This window comes from Lepidochelys olivacea (genome assembly GCF_965140295.1).
Source record: "Lepidochelys olivacea isolate rLepOli2 genome assembly, contig: Scaffold_30, whole genome shotgun sequence".
Taxonomy (NCBI): Eukaryota; Metazoa; Chordata; order Testudines; family Cheloniidae; genus Lepidochelys; species Lepidochelys olivacea.
Window position 1 is genome coordinate 60,295 of NW_028181946.1, and position 19,585 is coordinate 79,879.

The 19,585-nt window shown below is 55.5% G+C and overlaps 1 protein-coding gene and 1 pseudogene across 3 annotated transcripts; one reads left to right on the forward strand and one right to left on the reverse strand.

Annotated features, from left to right (window-relative positions):
* The first annotated feature begins 8,602 nt into the window (after positions 1-8,602).
* Positions 8,603-11,762, forward strand: LOC311514233 (peptidoglycan-recognition protein SC2-like). 2 transcript variants are annotated; one of them, XM_084652660.1, is made up of 4 exons: positions 8,603-8,842; positions 9,365-9,575; positions 10,278-10,396; positions 10,730-11,762. In XM_084652660.1, the coding sequence occupies exons 1-4, from the start codon at positions 8,800-8,802 to the stop codon at positions 10,906-10,908; spliced, it is 552 nt and encodes a 183-aa protein (XP_084508786.1). In that variant the 5' UTR covers positions 8,603-8,799; the 3' UTR covers positions 10,909-11,762. The 2 variants fall into 2 exon arrangements, 1 of the variants encoding a protein (XP_084508786.1); XR_014709847.1 differs by lacking the exon at positions 9,365-9,575 and having other exon boundaries at positions 8,603-8,859; positions 10,730-10,739.
* Positions 11,763-12,864: 1,102 nt separating this feature from the next.
* LOC311514226 (glutaminyl-peptide cyclotransferase-like protein) lies at positions 12,865-16,737 on the reverse strand (annotated as a pseudogene). The gene is made up of 6 exons: positions 16,659-16,737; positions 15,142-15,256; positions 14,761-14,952; positions 14,517-14,616; positions 13,918-14,034; positions 12,865-13,118 (listed from the first exon to the last, which is right to left on the reverse strand). The product of its transcript is annotated as a glutaminyl-peptide cyclotransferase-like protein (transcript).
* Between the last annotated feature and the right edge of the window lie 2,848 nt (positions 16,738-19,585).

Consider the following 19,585-nt stretch of genomic DNA (forward strand, 5'->3'; position numbering starts at 1 on the left):
GGCCAATGGCATTTTGGGATGTATAAGTAGGGGCATAGCGAGCAGATCGAGGGACGTGATCGTTCCCCTCTATTCGACATTGGTGAGGCCTCATCTGGAGTACTGTGTCCAGTTTTGGGCCCCACACTTCAAGAAGGATGTGGATAAATTGGAGAGAGTCCAGCGAAGGGCAACAAAAATGATTAGGGGACTGGAACACATGAGTTATGAGGAGAGGCTGAGGGAGCTGGGATTGTTTAGCCTGCAGAAGAGAAGAATGAGGGGGGATTTGATAGCTGCTTTCAACTACCTGAAAGGGGGTTCCAAAGAGGATGGCTCTAGACAGTTCTCAATGGTAGCAGATGACAGAACGAGGAGTAATGGTCTCAAGTTGCAGTGGGGGAGGTTTAGATTGGATATTAGGAAAAACTTTTTCACTAAGAGGGTGGTGAAACACTGGAATGCGTTACCTAGGGAGGTGGTAGAATCTCCTTCCTTAGAGGTTTTTAAGGTCAGGCTTGACAAAGCCCTGGCTGGGATGATTTAACTGGGAATTGGTCCTGCTTTGAGCAGGGGGTTGGACTAGATGACCTTCTGGGGTCCCTTCCAACCCTGATATTCTATGATTCTATGATTCTATGATCCCCCCTGTACATAGCAATCCTCTGTTTCATTTTGATTCTTTTTGATGTATTGTTCTTCTTTTATTTGATATATTAAATAACTGTATTTACAGTGATACATTGAGGTATAAACGATCTACACACCTTGTCCTGTACAGAGCACACAGACGGCTCCCCTGGATCTCACAACCCACACAGGGAGAAAGCTGTCGCAAGCGTCAGTATCTCCAAAATCGTATCAGGGCAAGAAAAGGCACCTGCTATTTCCCACCCTCATACAGTGTAGACACGGGGTGAGGGCGAGACTCAGTGACCCCAGTTAGTCCTGCTCCATCTCTGCCGTCTGGGTTTCCATCGAAAGCTGTTCACACTCGAAACGCAGGGCGGGGTGAGGTTCGCCCATCAGCCAAAGAACCTTAATGTAAAGCAGCGCACTCCTGCCAGTGCCCGTGGCAGATCCCCCATTCGAAGGGTGTGATCATTTCCACCCTGAGACGGACGAGACCTCGTGTCCTGGTGTGAGGGGGCGCTGTGCTCTGTACCCCACGTATCCCCCCTCTCCCTGCCCCCCAGCCTGGTGTTAGGGGATGCTGTGCTCTGGATCCTACATGTTCCCCCAGCTTCCAGGGCCCCTGGCCGGCGTTAGGGGGCGCTGTGCTCTGTACCCTACACATCCCCAGCCCCCAGCCTGGTGTTAGGCAGTTTCTAGTGTCTGTGAACTTACTGCATGTACCGGAGTCTATCAGCGCATGCTGGGTGCCACACGCTGTGGGTATGGACAGGGCCCGACGCTGGAACCTGACCTGAAGGTGGGATTGGCCACTGTCCTGGTGGTTCGGACACAGGCAGGTAGTAGAGGGGCTCTGTGCGGGGACCCGATTCTGCCTTTCTGTCTGGCCGATCCCTTCTAATGAGGCTGAACCTGCCCATCTCCCCAGACTCAGCATAGCACAGGACTTGGGGGGCACCTGCTGGCAGTGGCCTCAGTCCCCACCGTACAGGCAGGGGTCATTCAGCTGGTGATAGTCCTTCTCTCAAGCCCCCAAGCACCTGTGTGCCATGGCTGCCTGCAGGAGTTCAGGGCCAACAACTGCCTGGGGGGAGGGAACAGGGCCTGGCTAGGCAGGGGCTCAAACCGGGGAGTGTCAGTTTGGATCCCCAGCTAGCCGTTGGGGTGCAACACGGGGGGCGGGGGAGGAGATCAACTCCAGCCGCTTCATCATAAACCCTGTCCCTGAGGCCTCAGTAGAAATGGGGATGTTCCCCTGGCAGTATGTAGGTGCGAAGGACTTGAGAGGGAGGTGGCAGACGTGCCCTTTTGATGGCGGTCCCTGAGCACACGGGGAGAGCAGGGGGCAAACGTCTGTTGGCAAATGTTCATTGGCAAACGTCTGCGACTCACGGGCCCTGGGTGCACACACCCCTACAGAGGAACGTGTACAGGCCCAGCCCAGCCTGAAGAACACCAGCTCCTGTGTAAGGGAAGTCACTGTTTTTTTCACAAGAGCGGGAAACTGACATTGGATAAGCTAGGAACTCCTGATGGGCACTTTCGTCCCTCCGGGAGACCAACCCATCTAGCACAGAGAATGGAGGGACATAAAGGCTGAGCTGAAGCTAGATTCATGCTCTCCAGGATGCTTGGGTGCCCTCATGCTTGAGCTGAAGATGGCCTGGGGGTTCCCAGCATTGCCCTCCTGCCGTTTCTCTCTGGGAGCCCTCGCCCTGCACCCTGGCCTGTGTGTTCTCAGGAGGCTGCATGCTGCCAGGTGCACATCCCCAGTGCGGAGTCCCTGGATTAATGCCAGGGGACGGGGACTGGGACTCTGCTCCTGGCTCATTCCCAGGAAGCTGGGAGTGTGAGTGGTGGAGCTGCCGGCTCTTGGAACCTCCCTTCCCAGCACGGGGTTGTCTCTGGGGGAAGCCCACCCCAGGAGCTGGCATTTGTTGGCCTCTTCCACAGAGCGCTGGAGTCTCAGCCACTCCAGATCGGGGGGAGGGGCCAGCTGTGAATTGGGAGCCAGATCCGGGTTTAGATGTGAATCCGCCGGCACTGCAGAGCGTTCGGATGTGGGGAGCCAGCTCCAACCTGCGCCAGATCACAAAGTGCCACTTCAGCCAGCCGCCTGCCAGGCTCTGGCCGCGCCCCGTGTGGAGCTGCAGCTGGGCTCTCCACAGCTGGGTGCTGCTCCTCCTCCCTGCTGGCCAGCCGGCCGCAGCTCCTTAGCACCTGCTCGCTCAGCCCCACCTCAGTACGCCTGCCTCCCCAATGTCCTCCCTGGTGCTGCGCCTGGCCCCCTGCACCTGGCCTGTCAGTGCCCAGCGGGGCCGGGAGCCAAGCACCCCCTGGAGCCATGTGTCAGGTCCTAAGTCCCTCCTGTGCCGGGCTCCCGCCAATCCACAAGCCAGGAACAGGCCCGTGACTCCCGGAGCAAGTATTTCAGTCTCACAGCAGCAGCTCAGTCTGCTCAACACGACTCCAGGGCCAGGAACTCGCTCCTGCCTGATATTGGCAACAGTCTTAGGCTGCTCCAGCCCTGATCCTCGTCCTGCTCCAGCCCAGCTCTTGCTTCAGCCTCGCTCCACCCATGCCCCGGCCTCCTGAGTCCACCTCCAACCAGGAGGCCTGACCACCTCCAGCACCTTCGCTGACACCATCACTTCCAGAGGGAATGGCACTGAGGTTGCTGGGGGAACAGGCATTCTCCGACTGCCCGGAGCCATTGTTCCATTCACCAGGACAGTCTGATGCCAGGACAGTCCCCCTGAGCTCTGGAGAGGACTAGAGGTGCCTTAGGACGCCTGCCGTGCAGCTGCTGGAGAGTCAGCAGGAGACACTGGGTGAGGAATGGAGCCCCCAGGGCAGGGGCCATTCAGGAGACCCAGCGTGGGGGGAATCAGGCCTGGGATTCTCTGCAGCGGCTGCTCCCACACAGGCCTTGGAGAGAGGAGCTGCGAAACCCCCACAAAGCGCCATCCGGGCACAGAGCTCTGTAGCACTGGGACCCCGTACGCGTGAGCCGTAATCCAGCAGGGCCTTGGGCCAGCCCCACCCTCTCCCATTGCCCCGCTCTGGGAGGCCAGGGCACAGTTCACAATTTAGCACGGACCAACTGCAAGGATCCTGGTGGGCCCAGGTATGGTTGGAGCAGCATTTTCAATGTTTGGGAAAAGCGAGATCTGTGCAATAGGCAACGTAGCTCCATCTGGGCACCAGCCAGCTCCTGTGCCCCAGAGAGCTCCCACAGCTCCCACTGAACCAGGGACGAAGGGGGCAGGAGGTTGAACGAGAAGGTGCCATCCTGGGACCCAGGAGACCCATATTCATTTCTCAGCTCTGCCACAGATGCTCTGTTTGGCTTTGAGCAAGTCCCTTATTCTCTCTCTGCAGCGGTTCCCTGTCTGTACAGTGCGGGTAGCAGCCAGGCCCTGCCCTGCAGGGGGCAGTTAGAATAAATGCAATCGAGGTTGGGCAGTGCTCGAATGCCAGGGGGATGAGGGCCAGGATGGTGCCTAAGACAGACCGAAAGCAAGGGGGAGCTACAGAGCCGGTGGTGAGAGGGGTTTGGCCTTTGACAATCTGCGCTAAGTGCCAGGGCTGCCAAACCCGAGACAGCCACTGGCATTGCCAGACCTCCCTGATCTACGGTGCTGCTGCTCTCCCTGCTTCTAGGAGTCACTACCTCCCCCTGGGCTGACACCCCCGCAGCAATCATCTCCTGGGGCTGCCGTGGTACTGAGCATTAGCAAGGCCTGAGACTCAGTTGGGCGTGTGGGGGGGGGCAGGGGGAGGCTGCTATTAAAGCAGCTTCTGCACCTTTGCAGCGGTGGGAGAGGAAGCAAAGACGGGACCGTTTTACACCCCATGGCCAAAGCACCCGGCAGCTTGGGACCGTTGGGTTCTGTCACCAGCCCTGGGAGGGGAGTGGGTGTGATGAAGCGGGACTGTTCTTAATGTTTCCTCTGAATATTGTGGGGGTGCCTCAGTTTCCCCTAGGTAGTTCTTAAGTATCTTAAGTTCTTAAGGGGCAGAGGATGCTGAATGCTCCGAGGTCAGACCCAGGAAGGTGGAAGTTGTGTGAGCTGTGTGTCCTGAAGACCGGCTGCTCACAGAAAGGAGACTTCCCCAGAGTCTTTACTAGCTTCGTCTGGAGCAGTTCCAGAGCATCGCCAGGGGGCCCCATGACAGTGGGGTCTAGTGGTTAGAACGGGGGGCTGGGAGCCAGGACTCCTGGGTTCTATCCCAGCCCTGGAAAAGGGATTGGAAACCCCTACCTGGATACGTCACCATATCACAAAACCCACCACCCCTGGCTGAAATTGACCGCCCCAGTGTGGATGCTGCCTTGGATTTGCATCACCAGGGAGCCATCTCGCTATTATTTTGCACCACTTGCATTTCATAGAATCACAGAATATCAGGGTTGGAAGAGACCTCAGGAGGTCATCTAGTCCAACCCCCTGCTAAAAGCACGACCAACGCGAACTAAATCATCCCAACCAGGGCATTGTCAAGCCAGGCCTTAAAAACTTCTAAGGATGGAGATTCCACCACCTCCCTAGTTAACCCATTCCAGTGCTTCACCAACTTCCTAGTGAAATAGTGTTTCCTAATATCCAACCTAGATCTCCCGCACTGCAACTTGAGACCATTGCTCCTTGTTCTGTCATCTGCCACCACTGAGAACAGCCGAGCTCCATCCTCTTTGGAGCCCCCCTTCAGGTAGTTGAAGGCTGCTATCAAACCCCCCGCCCTCATTTTTCTCTTCTGCAGACTAAATAACCCCAGTTCCCTCAGCCTCTCCTGGTGCGTCATGTGCCCCTTTTCATTTTCAATCATTTTCATTGCCCTCTGCTGGACTCTCTCCAATTTGTCCACATCCCTTCTGTAGTGGGGGGATCAAAACTGGACACAATACTCCAGATGTGGCCTCACCAGTGCCGAATAGAGGGGAATAATCTCTTCCCTCGATCTGCTGGCAACACTCCTGCTAATGCAGCCCAATATGCCTTTGGCCTTCTTGGCAACAAGGGCACTCTGATACTCATATCCAGCTTCTCGTCCACTGTAATCCCCAGGACCTTTTATGCAGAACTGCCAGTTAGCCAATCGGTCCCCAGCCTGTAGCAGTGCCTGGGATTCTACCGTCCTAAGTACAGGACTCTGCACTTGTCCTTGTTGAACCTCATCAGATTTCTTTTGGCCCAATCCTCCAATTTGTCTAGGTCACTCTGGACCCTATCCCTACCCTCCAGTGTATCTACCTCTTCCCCCAGCTTAGTGTCATCTGTGAATTTGCTGAAGGTGCAATTAATCCCATTATCCAGGTCATTGATAAAGATGTTGAACAAAACCGGCCCCAGGACCGACCCCTGGGGCACTCCGCTTGATACTGGCTTCCAACTAGACATCAAGCTGTTGATAACCCATTGAGTCTGACAATCTAGCCAGCTTCTATCCACCTTATAGTCCATTCATCCAATCCATACGTTTTTAACTTGCCGGCAGTAATACTTTGGGAGACCGTATCAAAAGCTTTGCCGTATCACAACCACCACTTTCCCCATATCCACAGAGCTAGTTATCTCATCACAGAAGGCATGACTTGCCCTTGGTGATTCCACGTTGGCTGTTCCTTATCACCTTCCTCTTCTCCAAGTGGTTCAAAATGGATCCCTTGTGGACCTGCTCCATGAATTTGCCGGGGACTGAAGTGAGGCTGACCAGTCTGTAATTCCCCGGATTCTCCTTTTTCCCTTTTTTAAAGATGGGCACTATATTTGTCTTTTTCCAATCGTCCGGGACCTCCCCCGATCACCACGAGTTTTCAAAGATAATGGCCAATGGCTCTGCAATCACATCAGCCAAGTCCCTCAGCACCCTTGGATGCATTAGATCTGGACCCATGGGCTTGTGCACGTCCCGCTTTTCTAAATAGTCCTTAACCTGTTCTTTCACCACTGAGCACTGCTCACCTCCTCCCCATACTGTGTTGTCCAGTGCAGCAGTCTGGGAGCTGACCTTGTCTGTGAAGACTGAGGCAAATAAAGCATTGAGTACTTCACCTTCTTGCACCTCATGTGTCACTAGGCTGCCTCCCACTTTCAGTAAGGGGCCCACACATTCCCTGACCTTCTTCTTGTTGCTAACATACCCGTAGAAACCCTTCTTGTTCCCCTTCACATCCCTTGCTAGCTGCAACTCCAGTTGTGCCTTGGCCTTCCTGATTACACCCCTGCATACCCAAGCAATATTTTTATACTCCTCCCTAGTCATCTGTCCAAATTTGCACTGCTTGTAAGCTTCCTTTTGGAGTTTAAGCGCCAGCGCGTGGGGGCAGCCCAAGCAGAAATCCCCTCCCCCCCGACACACATGAGAGAGGTGCTGGGGGCCGTGCTGGGGGCGATGACAGTGGGGTCAGGCATCAGGGCACGTGGCTGTTGGGTGCGTTGCTGGACTCTGGAGAGACCTCCCCTTCTGCCACCAACCCGCCCCACTGGAGCCCAGCACAGCGCCCTCTGCTACCCATGTCTGCCACCATCTCTCCGCTCCACAAAGCTCCCACGACCTGCCTGGGGCAGCGACAGACCCTCTTGCTCCCCAGTTATAACACCTGGCCCTGAGCTAGCCCCTTTCTCCAGCAGATCTCAACGCCCTTCACAAAGGAAGTTGGCATCACTATCCCCACTTTATAGATGAGGAAACTGAGGCACACAAGGGGGACGTGACTTAACCAAGGTCACTCCACAGGCCGGCCATGTCTGTATGCAAAAGCCTGAGGACTTTAACTGGACCGGTCTAGTTAAAACATTACAACACCCCCCCACCCCATCCATGGGGATGCCGTTATACCAGTACAAAGGTTTGTTGACTGGTAGAGGCCAAATTACTAGCAGACCTCAGGCCAACTGGTGACCCAAACTCCCGAGATGCTTTGGGAATGCTGCTAAACTCTCACAGGCAGTGAAAAATGCCAGTTTGCTAAAGTTTGTAGCCTAGCGCCCTGTTATTTGCGTTGCCACGCAACTGTGCGAGAAATGTACTAACCACAAACAAATGGAAATGTATAAATAACATAGTGATGGTAAAAGTTTATGCTTAAGCAGCAGATGTGTGATTGTGTGCTGGGAAGTCTATGGTATTTACCAGACACAAATTTTGCAGGCGACAGACTGATCCCCGTGATGTCTTTTGCCACGGCTTGCATACAGCTTGGACTACTTATAGGTAACTTAGTTCCAGCTTATCTCTTCCTCTTTCCCAATGCAAGGCTGTATGCAAGCCGTGGCAAAAGACATCACGGGGATCAGTCTGTCGTTTATGTCAACGGCTGTAAAATTTGGTTCAGCAGACTTGGTAATGGATCTGCCTTTCTGTTTGAGCGCTGTACTAATAACTCATAAATACTGGCTGGGGCTTGGGTCCTTGAGGTCTCTTTAAGTAAGAAGTAAGATCGAAGTTGAATTGGTAAAAAATCTGCTTCCCTGGGGGATCCTCCAACCCAAGTTTACCGGCTGGAACCGGACCGGGCAAGGTAACAACCTCTGTGTCGGGAGTAAAGACCTAGCCATGTGTGGAGACTCTGGCTGGGACGGTCTAGGGGCCTACAGGGGAGGGGAAAAGTTTGAAGAAGAGATGTAAGACTAGATCCAGCGAAACATTAACTCCATCAAGAGTAAAATGCGGGCAAAGAATGGCCGAAATAGTAAAGGAGAGCTTGGATTGTTTGTAAAGAAATGTGCTGTTATGCATGGAGGATCTGGGGCCGCACAGCGGCCGGCCGGCCTGTGGGATCACACGTGTGCGCTGCTTGTCTCTGAGGCTGACCAGAGAGTGGAGGGGAAAGCATGACCCGGGGCGGCAGCTCAGCATCAGGCGAGCGAGGCTTTTAATCAGAAGCTTAAGGAAGTGACAGAAAATGCTCAGAAAGGGAAGCCGCAAAATGGGGAAGTCAACGGGCGGCTGGCGAGCGCCGCAAAGAAAGGGGAAGGCGGGCGAGGGGAAGGAGCTGAGGAGACGGTGCAGACGTGGGGTTGTCAGAAACGGGCAGAGGACGGTGGAAGTGCTCATCGGCCAGCACAGGAGCAATTGGCTGCGGAGACACTGGGAGCACCGGAGAAGCCGGCTGAGTGCAAGGAGGACCTGGAGGATGTGATGGAGCAGGACAAGCCTCATCGTTAATAATGCAGCCGAGCCATGTTGGAAGTTAAGAAAATGAACTGCGTGCTGGAAGGAAAAGGTTTTGGGGCACCCCGAGTAAGGAGGGGCGTGGGAGAGATCGGCCCAGGGGCTCTAGAGAGAACTGGGGCAGGAGGCTGCCAGCCGACCGGGCGGGTTTGTGGAGGCCGGGTGCTGGCGTGAGGGCAGAATGCTTCTTAAATGCAACGTCAAAACCTGACATTGTGACAGGCCATGGCAGAAATGCCAGACAGAAGAGAAACCTGTCCAGGCACTAAGTCAATGGGTTCCCCAAGGATGCCGGACAGCGCTTGGTTCCACCCATTTCTGTAGGGGGAAATGGGCCAGAGACGGCAGTTCCCTCCCAGACCCTGCACAAAGCAGGTTGGACGAAGTGTGGGTATTTCCAGAGTTCATTGTATTACAAATGCAAATGGGTCTGGAGTCTGGGGGGATGGGACGTGATTCTTCTGGGGGAGACATGACTCCAGCAAACCCTGGGAAGGGTCAGGACCATCACAGGACACTTGTTAAACGACCGACCAGCCAAGGCGGGGATGCAAATTCCCACCTCTGCCCCCAGCCTTTCGAAGCGACGCCCTGGGGAGCGAGACACTGGCTGCGAATGACCTGTTCCCAGATCGAGGGACCGGCCTGTGGCACTCACAGATTCCCAGGGGTCGTGTTCGCAGCAGAAGCTGTGCTGAGCTTGCAAGCACTGGAAAGCCCGTGGGTGGGTTTGACGGGCTGCACCCCGGCCGGAGCCCTGGCTGGAGTCAGGGGAGGGATCCCTGGTAAGCCCATTAGCAGGCGGGTGGGTTCGCTGATTGGTTTAACATGTGTTCTCGGCAGTGCTGTCACCGTAAGCACCGAGGATTGTCCCCCCACCAGGGCTGTAATGTGTTAACTAGCCTGGGACAGTTACACTCCTACAGCATTTGTGTGTGGGGCTGGAGCCGTGACAATGGGGTGGGGTGGGGGCCAGCAAAGGCCTCTGTGACACCGCCCCATGCCGGCGTTATTGACACGTTTCCCTGCAGCCGTCCTGACGTCCTGCAACGAAAACCTGGCCAGAGATTTTGCTCCGTGAAATGCTTTGAGATGGTGATGTCAGGAGATGGAAACCCAGCTGGGAATTTCCAGCAGGGCAGCGGCTCCCAGCGCTGTTCTCCTGCCCCACATCTCGGCCCCCTACAGCCCTCACTCGACCCCCAGCTCTGTCCAGGTGGGGCCCTTGGTGCCTTCCATAAGGGGTGTTACACACAGTGCCACCTAATGGCCAAAGAGTGCAATACAGGTTAGGGCCCCTCCATTCCAGTCCTTTTCCTCAGTGAGTTTTAGCTCCATGGCAGAGGATTGAGCTTCTAGCTCTGATGGTCCCAGGTTCAAACCCGGGCCGGGCCAGCGATGACCCTCGGGGAGCTGCCAAGAGCGATGGGGAGGGGAGGGTGCGGCCGACGTGCCCATGCGGGTCTCACACTGCGCTCTGCCTGCAGCTTCCTGATCGGCGAAGACGACAGAGTCTACGAGGGCAGAGGCTGGAGCACCATGGGGGCCCATGCCAAGAACTGGAACAATAAGTCACTGGGAATCAGCTTCCTGGGCAGCTTGTCCAGTACGTGGGTCCCGTCTGTACATTTTCCCTGCTAGGCCCCCAGGGGAACTGGGAAGTTCACAGCTGCTCTTGGTTCCACCGCGGTGGGGCACTGGGCTGGGGCACAGGGTCAGGAAAGGGAGGGGGAGGGGGAGCATGCCGAAGCAAATGTGTGTGTGGAGGCGGGGAGCCGCATTACCAAACACAATGGTGGGGGAGAAAGACACTGACATGGCCAATCAAAAACGGGGCTAGAGGGTGTTTATTTACTCAGGCCACATTCACATCCCCTGAGCAGCAGAGAGGGGCCAGGGGCGTGTGTGAAATTAACAGGGGGCTGCTGGTGTCCTGCAGAAACAGCCCGTGACAACACCACCCTGACCGCTGCCAAGAGCCTGATCCAATGTGCTGTCTCCGGGGGCTTCCTGAGTGAAAGCTACACCCTGAAGGGGCATTGCAACGTGAAGTCAACCCAATGCCCCGGGGACGCCCTCTATGAGGCCATAAGCCAGTGGCCTGAGTTTGAAGCCTGAGTCCCTGCAGCCTCGGGGCCATCGCTGACCCCGCCCGCGGCTTCTGCCTGCTTGAGCTACACCTCTGCCCCCCAGCAGGGGGTGGCCTCTCACTTCTCACCCACCTGCTCCCTCCTGAGGCCCGGAGAGCAGGGCTCTGAGAGTTGGGGTTATGCTCCCGTCTCCCCTGGGCTCAGCTGCCTCCCCCACCCCCAGGGGCTCAGATTTCTAATGGCGCCTGGGAGCCACCTGCCTCCCCCAGGCTACTTCCTTCGGCAGACGCCAGGCCTAGCCCCTCGCTCCCGCCCGCAACGGGCATGTCAGCTTAGCCCAGGTCCACACACAGCCACGCCCAGGGTCTTACAGTGTCCAGGGGGGTGGGGCCAAGCCTCAGCCGAGCTCTGTGGCGACGGCCCTGCCAATCCCTGGACAGCTCAGGAAACTTCGCCTCCATTCCCGTGTGAAACGTCTGAGCAATTATCAATTCCAGAGTCAAATCCGCCTCTGCCCCCAGCCCCCCCGAGATCTGCAGCGAAGATTTCATCTGGAATCCCCCAGAAACCGGTCGCTAGTTAACCCCCGACAAAGGGAACCCAAGTGTCCCTGAGCCCTGACACTCGGCTCTGCCTGGCCCCCGCAGGGTCTGCCTCTCAAAGCTTTCAGCCCTCGCCCCTTTCACCCCGACAGTCCGTTCCCATGAGCCTCTCTTACCGATAGGGGCAAAGTATTTGGATGGGGAAGGACCCATCGGGTGGGTCGCAGAATCCCACAAAGGGGTTTTTAGTTCAAGTGCAATTTGCCTTTACCTCAGCGCCCCGCGGCTTAGTGCTTGCTTTGCTTGGGAGCTACTGAGCAGTGACAATAAACCAGCTTCTAGCACATCCAAAGTTGAAGCGCCGGGAATCATTTCATCTCCTGTTAAACGATAACCACCCTGCCGCTGGGCTGGGCTGGGCGAGCTGAGAGGGTGTGATTATGGTCTGTCAGATTAGCACTAAGAGGCCTCCTTGGGCTAGGTGCTGTATACACAGAACATGAGACAGACAGTCCCTGCCCTAAAGAGCTCACAGTCTAATTAGACAAAGGATGGGAGGGGAAACTGAGGCACAGGGAGGGGAAAAGGGTTTTACCCAAACTCACAGGGCCAGTTAGTGGCAGACCGTGGAACAGATCCCATGGGTGCAGTCAAGTGCTCTGCCCACTAGGCTGTGCTGCCTCTCAATCCAGAGGGAGGAGGTGGAGAGGAACCAAGGGGGTGCTGGTTCCGCATGGGTCACACACAGTCAGGCCCGGCAGCCCTGAGCTGAAGGAAGGGGAGGGGAGCTGGGGTTTGCGCCTGCTGATGGGAGCTGGGGCTGCGGCTGGAGACTGGCAGGAGGGGCCGGAGCGGAGGGAACAGCTATGCCAGGAGCAGTGTCCCAGCCCCACAGTGCCCAGGGCTGCCCAGCATGTGGGAAGGGGGCAGCAGCACTGACAGGGCAGCTCTTTGTTAAGAGAGTCACTGTGGAGCAGCCCCCGAGCGAGGCTGGGAGCCCAGCACCCCAGGGCTGGACGGGCCCCGTTAACAGGAGCAACCCCTGGTGGGCTGGCAGCTGGAGGCCGTGCTGCAGAGAGTGCAGGTCTGGCCCCCCCGCAGCCCCCGGTGTCCTGCCCCTGGCACAGTCCAGGTTCAGCCCAGTTATTTCTGCTTCTGAGCCGTGGACCCTGGGGGACGCGACCAGCTGAGATCCAGGCTCCCTGTTGGGAAAAGGCTAGTCCAGGCCCTGGCGGCTGGAGCTCTGGGGGGCGTGTAAAGCCCAGGAAGGGGCTCAAGGGGCTCAAGCAAGAGGTTTCACTCCTGGGCCGGCCACAACCCCGCTGCAGCCCCGGAACAGACTCAGCACAATCTCCCTTCCCATCCTCCCAGCATTGTAACACCTCCCCAAGACCCTGCGCGGCTGCCACAGCCCGGGCCCCCCAAGCCACCTTGCCTGGTCCCTAGGGTGTTTTGGCTGCTGGCCCCATGGAGCTCGGCCCAGGAGGGGCGAAGGATCCTGTGAGGCCCAGAGAGGGGTTGGTTCCCTCGCCAGGGGAGGCTCTGGGTAGCCACAGCCACAGGTACTTGGCCAGGAAGGCAGCCAGGATCTTGCAGAGGTTCTCCACAGTCGGGGGGTGCAGATTCTGCTCCGTGTCCTCCATCGTGTGCCAGACCCACGGGAAAGGGGTGGCGATGAGGTGCAGCACCGGCACTCCTGCGGCCAGACAGATACATGGATAGTCAGCAGGGATCCAACCCAGGATCTGCATCACTGCAAGCCCAGCCTCTACTGCTGGAGCTACAAGAGTAATTCCACTATTGTCAGCAGTAGTAGACTATTATCCCCATGTGGCCCAGCCACTAGCGGGCGGCGGGCGACATTCTAAATGCGCACACTGTCTCAGTAGATGGAGCCAGGCCCTCAGGCACAACCTGACCTTACATCTAGGAGCCGTGTGCTCCCCTGACCTAGCAACGAGCAGCTGGCCCAGGTGCATTATGGGAACCAGATTGGCCAGAGACATCAAGCGAGTCAGGGCCAAGTGGCTAGATAGCAACGATATGTTTATAAAGTCTTTCACCCCCAAGGATCCCAGAGCTTAAATTCAAAATGCAGCCACCTCTGGGGTGAAGTGTGCCAGGCAGGCAAACATCATCTATAAAGCATTTTACCCCTGTAAATAACACCTAGCTCTTGCATAGCCCTTGTCCTCAGGGGATCCCAAAGCACTTTACAAAGGGGGTCAGAATGATTCCCCCCACTTCACAGATGGGGAAACTGAGGAAGACAGCAGCAAAGTCACCCAGCAGGGCAGTGGCAAAGCCAGGACCTGAACCCAGGTCTCAGTCCCTTGCTCCACTCATGAGGCCAGGCTTGTGTGGCAGCCTGGGGGAGTCTCACCACGCTTTGTCTGCACACATTCCTCCCTGGCTCCCCCGGGGAGGCCTCTCCAGCTGTCCATCCCACACTGCTCTGCACCTGGATGAACGGTAGCATGGGGCAGGACAGGTACCTTTGCGAAGGAAGGGGACGTGGTCCTCTTCGACAGGCCCATAGACAGGCTCCCTCTGGAAGTACGTCTGCTCCCAGGGGTGGGACTGCAGCAGGCCCAGCCGGTGCAGACGCTTCTCTGGGCGACACAGAGAAGAGAGTGAGGAATGGACTGGTTCCTGGGACCTGCCAGGCTGGGGCACGGCAGAATGAGCCCCACAGGGGGCTACACCTGGCCGCTCACAACAGAGCTCCCTGAGGACTTGGAGACGCTGCCAGGGAGGGAGGGGAGATTTCAAACCTGACAAGTCGTGTTTGAGAGAAATAAAGTATTGGTGAAAGATGCCAGGTCAACAGCCCCAGGGACTGAATCCCCAACTCCCAGCTCTGTCTCACAGCTGGGGATAGAGCCCAGGAGTCCTGGTTCCCAGCCCCCCTGCTCTAACCACTAGACCCCACTCCCCTCCCAGAGCTGGGCCTAGAACCCAGGCACCTTTATTCATTGTCAGACAGACGCAGGACCATCAGGACTGGTGGGCGGGGGAGGAGGTAGCTGTCCCGCTACAGGTGCCTGGGGGGGCAAGCCCCCTCCCACCCCTGGAAGAAAGGAAGGTTTGGTACCGATGCTGACGAGCCGGTCGAACCAGGAGGCGGTGAAGGGGAAGTGGTTCTGGATGGTCGGGTGGCAGGCCCCCAGCAGGTCCAGCAAGACAAACAGGCTCTGCAAGGAGGCAATGAGGGGTTAAATCTGTAGGGGCCCAGTCACCCCAGGAGGATCTGAGGGAGGGATTGGTACAAGATCCAGTGCAGACAGATTGAGCCCCCCGCCTACCCCGGACAGGCACCCTCACCATCTCCCTCCAGCCTGAAAGATCCCCCATGCAGAACTCCTCAGAGGGGCAGGCGGGCGGCTCTCACCATAGCCTGGAGCTGGCTGGTGCCCGGCTGGTGCTGAGCACTGGCCATGGACAGCCCCGTACAGGGAATCCCTCTCACTCCACTCCCGGAAGGCCTCCTCGCCATCCAGGAACAGCAGCTGCAGCGTCACCTCAGAGCCCTGGGGAGAGACACGGGGATCACTCAACACCTGGCACTGCTGGACAGGTGAGGGGACTGCACCCAGGACAGCAGCAGAGCTCGGGATAGAACCCAGGAGTCCCGGCTCCCATCCCTCCCGGTTTTGCACACTAGACTCCATTCCTTTCCCCAAGACAAGAGTAGAACCCCCAACCTGGGAAGCTCTCACCTGCTCCTTGGCCTTCAGCAGCTCCACGTCCAAGGCCGTGGCCAGTTCCAGCAGGATGGCACAGGGCACGGCCGAGTCGGTGGCCCGAGGAAGGTGCGGCCCTGTCTTTCCCAAGCTGCCACCCCACCGGGCTTGAAACATCACCAGCTCCATCCAGCCTAGGGACCACATGGACAGGTACTGGGGCTGGGATGGGAAGACTCTGTGGAATCTCAGATTAAAGGAGCACCTTTACATTTGGGATGGAGGGGCTAGCTGCAGAGCAGGGAGGTCTTTCCTAAATTCCCCAGGCTTACCCTGATCTGAGGCTGTACAGAGGAGGCTCCCAGCCAGCAGCTGCCTTATCAGAACTGTGTTCATTAGATAGATACATAGATAGATAGATAGATAGATAGATAGATAGATAGATAGATAGATAGATAGATAGATAGATAGATAGATAGATTCAGGGTAATGTATCAGAATCTGGCCCTCACCCCATTGCACTCAGCGGGTTTCTCTTGTTTTACCCTGGGGGAGAAGAGATCAGAACCCAAGACCGCCAGTTCCAAGAACTCCACAGACCTGTGTTGTCACTGGATTTATTACCAAGGGGACATTAGACAAGGGGAGGCACCAGAATACCCCTCTGTGGGACAGAATGACAGACTGAGGGGCAGGGTTTGTGTCTCCCGCTTTGAAGTCCTGTGTCTTTCTGCATACAGAGATCTGCGCAAAACCCACCATCTCTGTGAGCCCCAGGGCGGATGATGGCCCTGGGAGGAGCTGTGACCATCCTCTGAAAGAGTTGGTGCCAGGGCATAAGGGTTGCTCTGTACAAAGGAGGAGATTAAACTCCTCTGCAATACATATGTAACCCTTCTTCCAGTTCCAGCTCTGGCTTCAATATATAGGGGTTCCTCTCAAAATTACAACACAACACTGGCTTGAGCTCCCACCCAGAAATCTGGGAAAACTAAACACCAGCCCTGGGTGTTTCTAAGAAGCAATACTTCCTGTCTTGCAAGCACTGAGCCTGTGTGCGACAAAAGAAATATTTTATTAAGGGGAGAAGGAAGAATGGCATTAACTTGAGAAAACATGACAACAATGACTCAAACGTATGCAAACAACAAGTAAATCCCTGGCCCCAGGTGGAGCAGTAGCTTTGCCTCAGTTTCCCCCTTTCTGAAAGACCAGCGGACAAATGTCCCGTTAACACACCACTCCCCTTTCTGTCCATGACACCGCACTCTTAGTTTGCTGTCCAGCATAAGTGAAGTCCTAGGGTCTAGGGGTGCCGTTAGGTGTATTCAGCTCCAGCCTTAGGGGAGGAATGCAGGAAAATCAAATGATGCCTCTGCCCAGTCCGGTCACTGCCCACTCTGCCACTGCACACTGCTGTCACCTTCTGAAGTTTCTGCACTGCTCCAGCCCCAAGTGTTCTCAGCTCTTAGGTTATGGCTACGTTGCAAAAAATACCAGCAGCCACAAATCTCAAAGCCCAGGTCTACAGACTGGGGCTCTCATTATGGTACTAAAAATAGCCATGTCGTTGTTCCTACTGGGACTGGAGCCCAGGTTTCGGAGCCTGAGGAGGAATGTCCACACAGCCATTGTTAGGGCCGAAGCACAAGCCTGAGTCTGTAGACAAACCCTCAGTGATTTCACTGGGTAGTGCAGAGCTCCAGCTGCTGCTGCCGTTTCTGCACTGTCTGGACAGCAATTCTGTCCAACAATAACGAAGGCTCAGCCCTTAATCTAGCTTCTCGCAGACCAAATAATCACTGAGCAAAACCAAAATCCCCGTTGATCACTATCAAGTGTTTCTCCAAACACCAGAGGAAAAGAATCACAATTTTCCAAAACCCTAGAAGGAGGGATCACACCACCACACTGACGGAGTGAATTAGGTTCATCGTAAGGTGACCACATCTCTTAGGGAATATTACAGACAGTGCTGCTGGCCTCTAGTCACACTGTGTATTGTGGGCCTAGCACAGTCATGGATTAGAAACCCAGACATGTGCGCACAGTGACTGATTCTGCACTGCATAGAGAAAAACCGTAACCCCTATATAACTTCTATTTCAACATAAGCAACTGCTTAGGTGTAACCCTTCTGCCGGGGGGAGTCAGCAGCAACCAGGGCTGGGTTCCTTTTGACAACACAACACAGAACCAGCTCGAGTCCCCACCCAGTAATCTGAAAAAAAATACACCCCCCACTTGGTACCTCTAAGAGCCAGTACGTCTCCTCTCACAAGCACTAAGTACATGTATAGAAGAGAAAACTTTTAATACAAGGGGAAAGGAACCTGGCATTACTTGGGAAAACACCACAAGCATGATTTGAAAACATCTGACCATGAATAAAACACCCACCCCAGAGTACATTGGCAGCATCCGTTTCCTCAGTCTCTCACCTTGCAGTGTGACAGTCCGACAAACAAATGTCCCTTTAACACGCCAGTCCTCTCTCCCTCCACCGCACCCCACTCACAGTTGTCCTTGGTCAGTGAAAACCCAGTGTTTGGAGGTGTGTTTGCGTGAGTTAACCTCCCACCCCGGGGGGAGGGGGGCAGCACTGAGCAGTGATTCAGCAGCCCTCGCTGTGCCGCTGTTCACTCTGCATCGCTGTCTGCCTTTGTTCACTCCACAGCCGGCCACTCCACCATCATTGACTGCACCGCCAGCCACCCCCCAGTGTTCCCTCTGCCACTCTCCGGCGCTCTGCCATCAGTCACCCTGCCACGGCCCTCTCCACTGCAACCTCTGGGGTGTTTTGAAGTTCCACCACTTAACTCAGCTCTCAGCAATTCCAATTCTCAGTGATTCCAGCAGTTAGCGAGGCAACCTCGTTCACCAGAGACACTGTCCCACAACGGACCGAAGGCTTCATATTTAGACTGGGCTATCAGTGATGTCAGCTCGAGTGATCCAAACCAAGAGACTCTCAACTGGGCCTTAAGAAGCTCTGTCGTTAAACAGTGCAGAGTCAAATGGCACGTAAAGCCAGATGGGCACAAATACCCCCTCACATCTCCGCTGGCCTTTGGCACCCCTACTTCCTGCTTATTGAATGCAGTTAACTTGAGAGTGACCCCCTCATTCATGGCACACCAAGGCCAGTTCTGCTCCCTTTGATTCACAAAAGGATAACCACACTTTATTACCTCTGCCTCCGCAATAACAAAGTGATTTGCAACCCAACACCAGACAAAAGTGATCATTTGGGCAAAGCAGCCCCATCATGTTGCTCACCTAGGCAGAGTGGGTGTGTCTATTCAAACATGGTCAGTTCCTGATGTCTTCTCCCCAGCTCATCACTAGGTGTTGGGAAAGCTCATTCAGAGCCTGCTTACATAAGAACCTATAACTGCAATTTCACATAAACAGATTGAACACTCTGCACAATGCGTTCAAATGCATCACACATCCAATGAGGCTAACAACATTTCCTTATCCCTGTATCCAAGGGGTGCCTAGCTAGACATGAGATAATATGATGGGTGACTTGTCCAATTAAGGGGGAGCAATAGCTGTTGATTTGGCAGAGGCAGGGGGGATATAATATTATTATTATTATCCCTCGATCTGCTTGCTATGCCCCTATTTATACATCCCAAAATGCCATTGGCCTTCTTGGCAACAAGGGCACACTGCTGACTCATATCCAGCTTCTCATCCACTGTCACCCCTAGGTCCTTTTCCGCAGAACTGCTGCCTAGCCATTCGGTCCCTAGTCTGTAGCGGTGCATTGGATTCTTCCATCCTAAGTGCAGGACCCTGCACTTATCCTTATTGAACCTCATCAGATTTCTTTTGGCCCAATCCTCCAATTTGTCTAGGATTTGTCTAGGATAAAAGCAGAAGAGCTGGAGGGAGCTGACAGGGCTGTAAAGCAGGAGGGGGCAGCTCCCCCTGAGTTACATGGGGCATCTGGGTTTGAATTTACAAATCCGGCTCGTGAGAGTGAGACCCTTCTTCCCCATGGCAGAAAGTCCCAGGCTGAGGTGAGCCCAGTCCAGGGTGACACACAAGGGCCTGGCTAGTCTCTGCCATAATTCAAATGTCAGCTCCATGAGAGAGGAGCCGTTTCACCAAATAATGTTTCCTCCCCACGAAGGTGACCTCCCTGCCCCGACACTGATCCTGAACAAGGGCCCTACCCCCCCAAGGGGACACCATCATACTGCTGTGCTTCATCCCTATGGACACCTCAGTGACGCGCGTCATCTTCTGTAAGGACAGCAAGGAAATTTTAATGCTGCCCGAGGACAGAAACAAATTCGTATTTGAGTCAGCCCGGCCAGTGTCTCCAGAGAGCCCAGGGGAGTATTTCTGCCGCTACCAGCACAAGGACGACAGGAACCAAGAGAAGACTTCTCTCCCCAGTGCCCGCCAGTACCTGAGTGCACCAGGTAACACGCTGAATGAAGGGAGGGCTGCTTAGCACACAGGG